The sequence below is a fragment of the Bufo gargarizans genome, chromosome 4, assembly GCF_014858855.1.
Source record: "Bufo gargarizans isolate SCDJY-AF-19 chromosome 4, ASM1485885v1, whole genome shotgun sequence".
NCBI lineage: Eukaryota > Metazoa > Chordata > Amphibia > Anura > Bufonidae > Bufo > Bufo gargarizans.
Genome location: NC_058083.1, coordinates 530,159,760 through 530,173,763, shown reverse-complemented (window position 1 = coordinate 530,173,763; position 14,004 = coordinate 530,159,760). Strand labels below are relative to the sequence as shown.

The following is a 14,004-nucleotide window of genomic DNA, read 5'->3' as shown; positions in this document are numbered from 1 at the left end:
TCCACATGTTGCACCGACTTTATAGTAGAATCTTGGGCCACTGCAAGGTTCTTCATACTTGGTGCTAACCTTGACCTGTAAGGCTGAGTTCACACTTGAGTTATTTGGTCAGTTTTGGCCCCGTAACTGAGCAAATAAGTAAAGTGTGAAGTGATTCTAAGAGGGACGCCTGTCATCTGCATGTCATCCTGACTTACAGTACTGTTTCACTACCACAGCGGAGTCCCTATGTATCTTTCTGCAATGCACAGTGTTCTACACCAATACACAGGCTCTCTACATACGGGCATCACAATCTATTCAGACCCAGATCAGAACCCAAATTTATACAGACCCGAAATGAAGGCCCAAATTTATACAGACCGTATATCAGATCCCTGAATAATGCAGACCCTGTCACACCTATATCTCCCACCTCACCTCTTGGTCCCTTAAATGCAGACCTCATACCAGACGAAAAAAAAACTCACCTCTCCTCCTCCAGGTACCACAGCTCTTAGTTCAGCACTGTATCCGGTGCTGGCGCTGCACTGTGTCCTGATGTCAGTGTCAGGTCATATCGCGTGCCGCACACTGTATCCTGAAACCTGTGTCAGAACAGAATGCAGAGCTGACGCCGGGAGAAGAGGACCAGGGTGCGGTATGTAATACTTAGCACTGTACTTCCGACTCCCTGGGCCTTCTGTACTAATGAGCACTTCCACTACCCGTGCCTCATCATCTATGATTCAGAATGTGGGTGGCTGTAGTAGTGCAAACAGCATTAGCAGCACCAGCCGCCCGGCTAGTAGTAGTAGTAGCAGCAGACCACAGTTCTCCCTTGCTTCCAGTAGGCGCCAGAATAATATAGAGGACAAAGAGGAAGAGATTGTGGATTGGATGGCTCACTCCTCCTCTCAGTCACAGAAGGCTGATGTCAATTTTCACCTCTGAGTCTGACAATGTGCCATTGAGCCAAGTCACAGCATTCCTCCAGAGAAGCTTTTCACTTTCATCATCTCTCTTAACTGTGCTCTTCTAATGAGGGACCTTCTTGTTTCCTAAGAAGCAACAAAACCCCATGTGCTGTGGAAGATAATCCAAATAGTCTTCCTGTTAATGACTTGTGTGTGAAGTGTCAGGACTTAGTTAGGACTGCCATAAGGAGGAGGTTCAGGCAGAGGCGGAGGACATAATGCATAGCTGTTTTGGTGGTGGTGGTAGCAGTAGTAGTGACGGTAACAGCAATAGTATCTGTGGCGACAGTGTGACTTGGGACAAAAGTGGAAACCCAAAACAGGGAATCGGTGAGGTGGGGGAGCAAAGATCCCACGATGACATATCACTTTCTGATAAAAGTGACGGGAAGGGTTAGGACTATGATGATGATTTTGTGTTGGACAGGACATGGGAGCAGGATCTGTGTGTTGAGGAGGAGGCGGCATCAGAGGAGAAGGGTGATGGCGTGGCTGCAATAAAGAGTGGAGGCAATGTATGGCCAGAGCCAATCTACTTCTATTTTGATGAGCTCGGGAACTGGTGATGCCACTAAAAACAAGTTTGGCTGCCGCTAGCTCTGTTAGAGCAACTCATGTATGGCTGTTTTTCTCCACAAGGCCAACACACAAAACTGATCTGCAGGATTAAAATATGTCATTGACATTCAAACACAAGCATTGGCAACAAAGCTCTATTGCAGCACATGAGACGGCATCACCAAATCCAGTGGGAAAATAGAACTGCCCAGCATTCGATAAAGTTTGTCCTCTTTCTCCCAGTCTTCTTTGTGACAGCCAGGCCACATCCCCAAGAAGTACAGTGACCTTATCATCGTCAGCTTCTTCTTATCCCGCTCATACTCCTCCTTGTCTTTTGTTCCATCATGAGACATCGTTAACAGAATGTGCGGCCATGGGAAATCTATTCACAACCAGCAATTAGCTTGTGTGCAGACTGAACTCCCACGTGGCCAAGTTGCTGTCAGTGCAGTTGCTGCTGTACCACTTAGTTGTGGTAATTGCAGTGCAGTTCCATTCCTTCACCAAAATTTACTCACCACTCTCCCGCTGTCTCTTCTAGAACAAGTAGCAGAAGCTGCTGCCCCATCCTGGTGCAGTAAACGGACATGCACTGTCTGCACAGCTAGGTTCAGTTGTACCTGGACTATGCCCTTTCTCTGGCACACACCCTGTTCCCTGACCCTATGGAATTCTGTGAATGCAGATTGGAACAGTGGCTGGAAATGGCCAAGTTTGCTAACACAGTACTATGTTTTCCAGCTTCTTGTGTCATCTCAAGGAGGGTTTTCCTCATGGCAGGTGGTATTTTCCTACCCAAGCAGGCAACATTTTCCTACGCGTTTGCAAAACTTTAGCTTTGTCAAAATAATTGAGACATATGGATCCTTGAGGATTTTCACACATTTCCAGCTGATGAAAATGAATAGATCTGCCATTGCTGGCTATTTATGATCAGCCCAGTGATGCTACTGCCTGCCTGTTCATGGTGTTCCATAAATGGCTGCACATTGCCTGCCTTTTTTTTTTATTGCACTGCTGCTCCCAAAAAAGGGAGCATTTTTGGGCAGGCACCTGCCTCCAATATGGGACAATTATTGGAATGTTTTTAATTTTAAAAAGCATGATACATGCAACGGCACAGTGTCTTTTTAAACAGGCTACTTCTTAACACTGTCAATAATGCGTTTACCCAGAGCTATACATATCAGTGTCATTCTGACATTATTTGATGTTAAAGGGCTTAAAAAGGGGAGAGAAGAAAATAAAAAATAAACACATGAGAAATAATATGTGTCCTATGAGATCTTAGAGTGTGATATACCAGTTCTCAGGCCAATTGGACCACTTGTAATTGAGGTAGAATCGATTCAGACCCAAATCGATTTCTTGGAGTGATTCGTTCGAATTGGACCTGTGACGGTCTGACCAACTCTTACCGTCTTGGGTTCCCCTTTTCTTCACCTGGACCGCAAATAAGCCATACAGGCAGAATGGCTCTAGTATAGTATAACCCCACACATGAGCCGAGGCTTAATGCTGAGTAAACCAAGTCTGTCTTTATTTGCACACACGCATCAAATTTATACAGTGCGCAGAACTTCTCCCCCACATCCTGGGAGATAATTGAGCTACAAACTAAGCCAACCCCCAACTTACCCAGGACATAAAAATACAGTAATGTGAAACACCCCAAAAGTGCCCTCACAATACAGTATAACCCCACACAAGTCACATCTCTGGATGGCTGAGATAAAACCGTGCAGAAAAGTCGAACAGTGTTCGTGAGTTGGTTCGTGCGTTAAGATGGCCGCCATCCAGTAAAGCATTCAATGAACCTCCTTTGATCTAGTTTTCCCGAACAGATGCAGGGTTTTTGGCATTCCAGGGGGAAGTCTCCGTTCGGGGACGAACAAACAGCCGAAATTAAGGAAATAGGCGAACAAATCCATAGTGAAAGGGCTCTCCTTCACACTGCTTCCCCCTTGATTACAGCTCCGGCAGACACAGTTGGACCCTTTCGGGTCGATTTGGGTCTGTCCGGGTAGTACCTGAGCTACCATCTCAGTCTATCTGGATAGGCCATCCGCATTCCCGTTCAGCTTATCAGGCCGGTAGTGTTCAAAGAAGTCGTACGGTTGTAGGACTAGACTCCACCTGAGAAGACGGGAATTATCCCCTGCAACCCGATTGAGCCAGATTAAGGGATTGTGGTCGTTGATAAGGGTGAATGCACGGCCATAGAGATAAGGTTTCAGTTTTTTCAGTGCCCATACGAGAGCTAGGCACTCTTTTTCGATAGCTGCTGTGGGGATTCACTCTGATAGACAGGATAAGCGGACGTAGTATAGAGGCACAAACGAGTTTTTAAATCAAAAGTTCAGTTTTTTTTCACACATTAGCAAGTTCACCAAACAAAAAGTCACTTTCAAGCAAAAAGTCACCTTGCAGTATTGTTGTTAGTTCACACCAGGCAGGCTGTTCTGCCACAAAAAGTCAATCAGCAGGCTTTAGCCAGACTGTTTCCCCTCACACAGGTCTCGGCCCTCCACCCCGGAACAAGCCTCAGATCCCAACACAGAGATCTCCTCTGCTGATCCCAGCTGTCTTTTAAAGGCAGCTAGGTGTTGCCAAAAACCTGGACCGGCACCTGAGATCCAGTCTGGTGTTTGACCCCACCTGGCCTCCAATCAGTCCAGAGGCACACACGGGGAGGAAAATACCTGCCTCCCCATACAACTCCCTTTACCGTGTCACACTGCATAACTGACCTCCCGGGGGAATAGGTTCCTGCTCAAATGGGCTACTGGGTGCTCCCCCCCTTCTTCTCTGACCTGGCTTAACACTGCCCCCAGTCCAAACATGGAAGCATCTGTATGGATGATTAAATGTTTGTTAGGATCAGGGGCAGCGAGAACAGGTGCATTTACAAGAGCTTGTTTCAAGGTTTGGAAGGCTGTCTCACACTCCGGGGACCACAGGACCTGTCTGGGTAAATTTTTCTTTGTCAGGTCTGTCACGGGTTTGGCCAGGGCTCTATTGTCAGGAACAAAGCATCTATAGCAGGCATGTCCAAACTGCGGCCCTCCAGCTGTTGCAAAACTACAACTCCCAGCATGCCTGGATAGCTTACAGCTATTAGGGCATGCTGGGAGTTGTAGTTTTGCAACAGCTGGAGGGCCGCAGTTTGGACATGCCTGGTCTATAGTAACCGACTGTCTCCAAAAAAGCCATAACTTGTGTCTTGGTACGGGGAGTGGCCTAATTGGAAATAGACTCAATTTTAGCAAGCTCCGGTCGTTGTTTCCCACATCCTACCCTGTGTCCAAGATACTGAACTTCCGCCATACCAATGTGACACTTTTCAGGTTTCAAGGTCAAACCAGCTGCTCTGATCCTGTCCAATACGGTCCCTACGTGTTCTAAGTGGGCTTCCCATGAGTCTCTGAAGATTGCTATGTCGTCCAGATATGCACACACATAATCCTGGAGACGATCTTCCATTCTTTGGAATGTAGCTGGGGCATTCTTCATCCCGAACGGCATGACCCTAAATTGGTACAAGCCAAACAGGGGTGACGAAGACGGATTTCGGAACAGCATCCTCGGCTAGGGGAATTTGCCAGTAGCCTTTGCATAAGTCGATAGTAGTTATATACTTCCCTCTAGCAATATGTTCCTACAGTTCGTCTACCCTGGGCATCGGGTAGGCGTCTGTAACAGTTTTATCTTTAAGTCGCCGATAATCTACGCAGAAGCGGGTTGTACCTTCCCGCTTCGGCACTAACCGGTGAATCCCAAGGGATCAGTGACTCCTAAGCGGAGAATCTCCTTTATTTCTTTACGCATCTCTTCCTGGACTGCCTCGGGGATGCGGTAGGGGGGTTGCCTCAATGGAGCCTGAAGTCTCTACCCTTTTGGTTGCTAATCTAGTGTACCCGGGCTCTTGAGAGAACGTGACCTGTTTGGATTCCAGAAGGGTGATCGCCTGGGGTCCGCTCCTGCGGTCCCAGCTGTTTCCCCAAGTACACCAACTCTATGGCCCTTTTTCTCTGGTCACTCCCTAGCAGATCAGGTAACGGTAAGTTATCTATATCCTCAGAAGCTGGGGCACATATGGCCGCCACTTATCCCTCTCTGCCTTTGTACTCCTTGAGCATGTTGATGTGAAATGTGCGCTTCACATCCTTGTTCTCACAGCTGGCTACAGTTGTAAGTAGTGTCACATATTTTCCAAATAATCTGGTATGGTCCCTGCCCGGCAGCCTGTAGTTTGTCATGCTGGACCAGTTTAAGTACCATAACCTTTTGTCCGATTTGCATAGCGTCTAAATCAATGCCTCCATACGGTCTATCAACTCCAGCACATATGGTACCACCAGGGTCCCTGCTGACTCTGTGGACCCCTCCCAGTGCTCCTTAATAAGATCTAGGTGTCCCCTCACTTGCCACCCGTATAACAGCTCAAAGGGCGAGATCCTGTCGATTCCTGTGGCACCTCCCTATAAGCAAAGAGGAGGTGAGGCAGGAAACACTCCCAGTCTCTGTAAGCGGCCGTGAACATATTCAGCATTTGCTTCAGAGTTCCATTAAACCGCTCACAGAGACTGTTAGTCTAGGGATGATACGGGGAACTCATCAGAGGTTTTATCCCACAGACCTTCCATAGCTGATGTGTTACAGTCGTCGTGAATTGGGTACCCTGGTAAGATAGAAATTCTCGGGGAAATCCTACTCTTGAGAATACCTTAACCAGGGCATCTGCTACTGTCTCAGCCTCAATATTGGGCACCGCTAATGCTTTGGGGTACCTAGTGGCATAAGTAGAGGGACTAGGTTGAGCCAGGGACCCTATTAAATCCACCGACTACTATTAAACTACCCGACTAATGGGTTCTTCAATTATGGGCATGGGAATCATTTTTGCTTTAGGGTGGTCACCTCTCTTACCCACCCATTGGCATACTTCACTAGTTTGATAATATCGTCGGACGTCATTAGAGATTCCTGGCCAGAAAAAGTTTTGGGTGACCCGGTATGACGTCCGCCGAATTCCTAGAATCCAGCTAAGGGGATGTCGTGCCCAGTTCTCAACAGCTCCTGCCTATACTTTTGGGGGACTAATAGCTGACATTTCTGTTTGGGCCCTGAGGCATTTGTCCTAGAATCGGTAAACCTATACAATCTGCTACCTTCCCACACATACTGCTCCCCCTCCAGTCCCCCTTGATCAGTTGCAACTTTTTCCCAGTACTTTAGTAAGGAGGGGTCTCCCGCTACCTCTTTCCCAAAATCCTCAGGGGTATCCCAGGGTAGGGGCTCTACTGTTGCTGTCGGGGAGGTGGATCTCACCTGGGTCTCCAGAGTTTGTGAGGGGTTTTCTGCAGCGCGACTCTGGACTCTGGTAGTGACAGCGTGAATTTCCTGGTTGGGTGTAGGCATATAAGCAGACGTAAGAGGACCCAAATCATTGCCGAGTATCACATCGGCAGGCAAATCCTTCATGACCCCGCCTTCACAGTTCCAGACCCCACACCCCAATCCAAATGAACCTGGGCAGTAGGGACTCTATAGATGGCTCGCCCTGCCACCTGAACAGCAACTTGAGCAAATGTCTCTGAATTAGCGTGATTGTGGCCCCTGTATCCCGGAGGCCTTGGACAGTTTGGCTATTAACCATCACCAGTTGACGGTGGTGTTGTCTGTTGTCCCTACTGGCTGCCTGTACCGCATTGACTTCATGAAGGAACCCCAGGGGCTCTTTTCTGGTTAACTCCCAGGCCTCCAAAGTAGTTGGGACTGGGTAATCAATTGATTGAACTGCTGCACTGGCGTTGGTACCTGCTGGACTATTCCAACTAGGTCGGAGTTGTTCCAGTGGACAATCCCTGCGGTAGTGTCCCTCTTGCTTGCACCGGTAACAACGAGGTCCAGTGGTCTGTGGAGGTCGCTATGCCGCTGCTGCAGGTCGCTGAGGTGGTTGATGGCTCCCTCCTGGTGGTTGTGCTGTTGCCTCGATCCGAAGTGGTTGGGGTTTGGGGGGAAAGTCGTTCTGGTTTCCGGGCATCCGTGTATTCATCTGCCATCCTGGCTGCCTCTTGCAAGGTAAGAGGGTTACAGTCTCTTACCCACTCCTTCACATCTGGCTGAAGCAACGTGAAGAATTATTCCAGTAGTACCAATTGTATCAATTCCTCCAGGATGGTAGCCTGATAGCCATTCACCAAGTGGGTGGCTGCCCTATGCAACTGGCAAGCCCACTCTGCGTACGAGTCCGACTCTGCTTTCCTGGAATTTCTAAATTTCCTCCGGTACGCCTCTGGGGTTATTGCGTAGCTGACCAGGAGCTCCTCTATTACTCGCTCATAGCTTCTTAGGTCCTGATCAGGGATGGCTCTGAAGGCATCAGCTGCTTTGTCAAACAGTTTTCCAGCCAAAATTGGAACCCATTCTCCTTCTGCTACCTTTTGCAGGGCACATTGTCTCTCGAAATCAGCCAAATATCCACCGATTTCATTTGTGTGCTCCTCAAATGCATTAAACGCACTGAAAGGAATTTCCCATGGTTCGGGGTTAACGCGGAAACTGTTCTGTACAACCACTGTAGTTCTCTGTGACTCTACTAGACGGATTTGTAATTCCCTTCGTTTGTTCGCATTTTCATTCGCACTATCAATGATGCAAAAGATAATCTTAGGCAAAGGATTTGGCCTGAACAGCGCCAGACGTTCCCTTATTTCTCTGTCCATTTTGCTTTCCTCCGTACGAACAGCCGGGTTTGCCACGACCAAATGCTCGGTGTCCAGCTTTATTAGCTCTTTGATGATGAGACGCTTGGCTTTATTTCTGGCACTGCCCCCACATACTTCCAGTATTTCTTTCAAAGTTTTGCGCTTGAGTTGGGTGTAGCAGCCTTCCATGCATGCTGCTCTGGTTCCCCCCTGGAATTATGGATCCATGGAAAACGGACTATCCCAATGCTGCCACCAAATGAGACAGTCTGACCAACTCTTACCGTCATGGGTTCCCCTTTTCTTCAGCCGGACCGAAAATAAGCCATACAGGCAGAATGGCTCTAGCATAGTATAATCCCACACATGAGCCGAGGCCCAAAGCTGGGTAAACCAAGTCTGTCTTTATTGGCACACATGCATCAAATTTATACAGTACACAGAACTCCTCCCCCACAGCCTGGGATATAATTGAGTTACAAACTAAGCCAACCCCCAACTTCCCCAGGTCAGAAAAATACAGTATTGTAAAACACCCCAAAAGTGCCCTCAAAATACAATATAACCCCACACAAGTCACATCTCTGGGTGGCTGAAATGTGTTTGTTAGTTGGTTCGCTCGTTAAAATGGCCACCATCCAGTAAAGCGTTTGACGAACCTCCTTTGATCTAGTTTTCCGAACAGATGCAGGGTCTTTGGAATTCCAGTGGGGGTGTCTCCGCTTGGGGACCGAACAAAAAGCTGAAATGAAGGAGATAAACAAACAAAAAGGTGCGAATGAATCCATAGTGAAAGGGCTCTCCTTCACAAGACCCAAAACAAATTTCAAGAAATTCGCTCATCTCTAAGGGAGGAGGACACTTGCAAATGCACTTCTACACTTTCCCTTTCCGCTATTGAGATCCGTCATAGGATCTCAATATCGAGGGTCAACACTTTCGTTTTGTCCCCATTAGTTGTCAATGGGGACAAATCTGAACTGAACGAAGCAGAATGCACCAGAATGTATTCCGTTCCGTTTGGTTGCATCCCCATTGCAGACAGAATAACGCTGCAATCAGCATTTTTCTGTCTGCGATGTTGTGCACATCTATTGTGTCCAAGAAAACGGATTCGTCTCTATTGACTTACATTGTGAGCCATGACGGATCAGTTTTCTTGGACACAATAGAAAAAGGATCCGTCCCCTATTGACTTTCAGTGGTGTTCATGATGGATCCGTCATGGCTATTTTAAAGAGAATACAACCGGATCCAGATGCAGATGGTTGTATTATCATGACAGAAGCGTTTTTGCTGATCCATGACGGATCCAGCAAAACCGCTGGTGTGAAAGTAGCCTAATTCATGTCTTTTAGAAGTGTTTAATTTTCGCCTGGACATAAGAAAAACTAGCAGAGGGGTATATTTTTCTCATGTCTTTCATCTTGCAGGAAAGTTCTGGTGAAACAACGAGCGGACTTGAAAAACCCATCTCAGTGTCTGTGAAAGGTAAGAGCCTTTAATAAATCTTTTTTGATTGTAAATGTCTTTATTAATGGGACAATTGATAGAAAGTTCAGAGAAACCTCCTCTTCATCATCATTAATGATACAATTAATATTAATAATTAAGTTATAGCCATAATATCCCTTGATCTTCATTGGCATCACTAAAATGTGACACAATGTGAATAGATTCAATCACAAACGCAAAAATTATTGTAAGGGTAAACGCTGATTCAGAATAAAGGTCACATGATACGACAAGCCAAAGAACCTGTGGTATGTGGACAAATGGGATCCTTCTCGAGTCAAAGTGCTCCGATTGTCCATATGCCCTCTCAGACAGGTTCCCACCTTGCAGGGGAGATCAGTAGTACAGGATGTAAGCATTCGTTCAGATTAGGGCCTGGTCCTAAAGGTGAAGGGTAAAAAGCCGTTGAAATAATAACTGGAAAGGTGAAGGCTCATGATAAGAGAAATAAGGGGAGGAGGACACTTGCAAATTAGCTGGTAAAAAACTGATCAAACCAAACCTGCTGAGATAAAAGTACTTATAATTTAAAAAAACTGGTTTCCATATCACAAGACCATCAATGAAAAGGTAGCAGTTATCTAAAGACCGATCAAAGACAATTTAAAATAGGTGAACCTTTTAGACAAGAGGGAGGCTCTGCAAAAAGAAGCAAAGTATAAAGTACTTTTACCAAACTAGTCTTTGTTCAGTATAGGCCAGCATCACAGGAGATGTTACAGGAAGCTCAGCAGGGTAGCAGGGGAAGATGGGGAAGATGGGGGAGAGGGCAGTTTTGCAGATCCGAGGAGACCAAAGGATTTCTAGACTAATGGGATCCAGCTAAGAAGAAAGTTGCCAAGGAGGGCCAGGCAGCCAAGTCAAAGGAGGTAGATCTTGATCCTGAAGGAATCCTGGGTTTGAGAATAGATGAGCCTCACCTATTGCTGACAAAAAGGGCAAAGGGAATCGCCAGTGATAGGAGATCCCTCAATCCTGAAACATGTCAACCAATGGTTTTCGAATGACACGTTGCGCCAATATGTGGAAGCGAAAAGTTTGTATCTTTGTGTTTATGAAGGGGATTCTACAGGTTACTGAAGATGGTAGTGATCACATTTCCTGTCTTGCAATTGTCTCAATAAAGCTGCAAAAATAATATAATTTTGTTTTATTTTCCAGTGGAAGAGGGGATGAGCGACTCCTATGGACATCTCTATTTATCTTCCCATCATGAAGCAGAAGATAACAATACCACACAAGATGATTCAATAACTCCTAATGTACCCTCAGTCCTTCACAGCAGAGATCCATCCACCGATACTGCTGGTCACAAAAAACCTTCATCTAAGCAATTACTGATTGGTAAAACAAGAACTAAACAGAAATGTGGGAACATTTTTTCTAGTGAGAAACGTTTTAAAAAGAAATCTAATCTTTTTTTGCATGAGAGCAATTGCAGAGATAACAGGTCATTTTCATGTTTGACATGTGGAAAATCTTTTAGCATGAAATCCATTCTAGTTAGACATCAGAGAACTCACACAAGGGAGAATCCATATTCATGTCCTGAATGCGGGAAAGTCTTTATCAATCAATCAACTTTTATTCGGCATCAGAGAACTCACACAGGGGAGAAGCCATATTCATGCCCAGAATGTGGGAAATCTTTTAGTCTGCAAACTTGTCTTGTTAGACATCAGAGAACTCACACAGGGGAGAAGCCATTTTCATGTCTTGAATGTGGAAAGTGCTTTAGTCTGAAATCAAATCTTGTTGCCCATCAGAGAACTCACACAGGAGAGAAGCTGTATTCTTGTCCTGAATGTGGGAAAGGCTTTAACAGTCGATATAATTTTACTGCGCATCAGAGAACTCACACAGGAGAGAAGCCATTTGTGTGTCCCGAATGTGGGAAGTGTTTTCATTTGAAGTCATTTCTTATACGACATCAAAGAATTCACACTGGGGTGAAGCCATTTTTATGTTCAGAATGTGGGAAATGTTTTAGTCACAGACCAAATCTTGTTCGACATCAGAGAACTCACACAGGGGAGAAGCCATTTATTTGTCTTGAATGTGGGAAGTATTTTGGTGGGAAATCAATGCTTATAAAACATGTAAGAAGTCACATAGGAGAGAAGCCATGTTCATCTTTAGAATGTGTGAAATCCTTTAACCAGAAATCAGATGTGGAACATGAAAGACTCCACTTAGAGGAGAAACTTTTTTCATGTTCACAATGTGGGAAATGCTTTAAGACTCAAACATGTTTTTTTCGGCATCAGAGAACTCATACAGGGGAGAAGCCATTTTCATGTCTTGAATGTGGAAAATGCTTTAGTCAGAAATCACATCTTGTTACACATCAAAGAACTCACATAGGAGCACATCGGAGAACTGAAATAGAAGAAAAGCCATTTATGTGTCCTGAATGTGGAAAGTATTTTACGGTGAGATCAAGGCTTAACTATCATCTAAGAAGTCACACAGGGGAGAAGCCATTTTCGTGTCTTGAATGTGGGAAATGTTTTGGTCAGAAATCAAATCTTGTTAGACATCAGAGAAGTCACACAGGGGAGAAGCCATTTATGTGTTCTGATTGTGGGAAGTGTTTTGGTGTGAAATCATTGCTTATAAAACATCTAAGAAGTCACACAGGGGAGAAGCCATTTTCATGTCTTGAATGTGGAAAATGCTTTAGTCAGAAATCACATCTTGTTACACATCAAAGAACTCACATAGGAGCACATCAGAGAACTGAAATAGAATAAAAGCCATTTATGTGTCCTGAATGTGGAAAGTATTTTACGGTGAGATCAAGGCTTAACTATCATCTAAGAAGTCACACAGGGGAGAAGCCATTTTCGTGTCTTGAATGCGGGAAATGTTTTGGTCAGAAATCAAATCTTGTTAGACATCAGAGAAGTCACACAGGAGAGAAGACATTTGTGTTCTGAATGTGGGAAGTGTTTTGGTGTGAAATCATTGCTTATAAAACATTTAAGAATTCACACAAGAGGGAATCCATTTTCATGATCAGAATGTGGGAAACATTTTAGCCAGAAATCAAATCTTGTGAAACATCCAAGAACCCAATTAAGAGAGAAACCATTTTCATGTCTTGAATGCGGTAAATCTTTTGGTATAAAGCAAATCTTGTTAGATATCAGAGAACTCACACAAGGTAGAAGCCATTTTCATGTTCAGAATGTGGGAAATGTTTCACCTATCAAGCAAGTGTTGTTCAACATCACAGAACTCACACAGATGAGAAGCCATATTTATGTGGAAAATGTGGGAATTTTTTTTATTAAGTCTTGCTAAACATGAGGGAATTCACTTAGAAGAGAAGCCATTGTAATGTTTAGATTGTAAGTCATCTGAGAGATGTGGAGCTTCATTGTTAGACCTGCTGCCTAATCATGTCTTCTGAATAACTTAAAACGGTTGTCCAGGAGAGAAAGGGAGCCTCCAAGGGTAGAAGAATGGTTGGGGGAAGTCCACCACATCTGCTTAATGGAAGAACAAGTGGGGTGGAACTCAGGGAGTAGGAAGACGTTCCTCAGGATATGGAGTCCCTGGCTATGCTTCCACGCAAAGAGAACACAAATTACCAGCCTCTGACAACATACACTTAATTTGCTTCTGAGAGAAGAGGCATGCTTTGGCCCTTAGCAGACCTGAAAGAGGAGACTGTCTCTTATTGTTAACAAGCCTTGCCCACAGATTCTATATTCCTCATAGATTCTTACAGAATATAAGTTAAACAGCCAATCCTCTGAGGTTCCGGCTTAGTTCCTAGCCGGGATGGTTTTTCTGGTTTATGTTATTTATCTATATTTACTTCTTCACTCTTTTGCACTTTAATATGTTCTCTGGTTCTTGATTGGAATCGTCTCAGTAAATCGCTGAATGTAGGTGTGTATTTGCATTGGAATATGTATACATACATAACCTCTTTATATGTACGACATTGTTTCTAGATATGAGATATTGTGTCATCGGATCTTGATTTTCCATCTATAATGCACTCTTGCATAAAGCAAATGTCATTACTCTGCTTACAAGAAATAAAGAATTGTTAAAAAAAACGGTTGTCCAGTTTCCCATATTAATGACCTATCCTCAGGAAAGTGAGTCGAACAGTATGCACCGACATTGAGAATGTGTATGAGATCTGGGAACAGATTTTAGTCGAAACATGCTTGAATTTGATCGATAGCGTTCCCAGTAATGACAGAAGAAGAGACATTGCTACTCTCGCCCTGTTAACTGTACAA

General features: G+C 44.9%; 1 protein-coding gene across 1 annotated transcript in view; it reads left to right on the top strand.

Moving 5' to 3' along the window:
• The window catches only part of LOC122934767 (gastrula zinc finger protein XlCGF57.1-like), a 28,627-nt gene extending 14,856 nt beyond the window's left edge, over positions 1-13,771 (top strand). The window contains exons 3-4 of the mRNA XM_044290458.1: positions 9,661-9,718; positions 10,904-13,771. Coding sequence (XP_044146393.1) covers positions 9,661-9,718; positions 10,904-12,495 — 1,650 coding nt within the window. The 3' untranslated portion in view covers positions 12,496-13,771. The remainder of the gene's footprint in view (positions 1-9,660; positions 9,719-10,903) is intronic.
• The last annotated feature ends 233 nt before the right edge of the window (positions 13,772-14,004 follow it).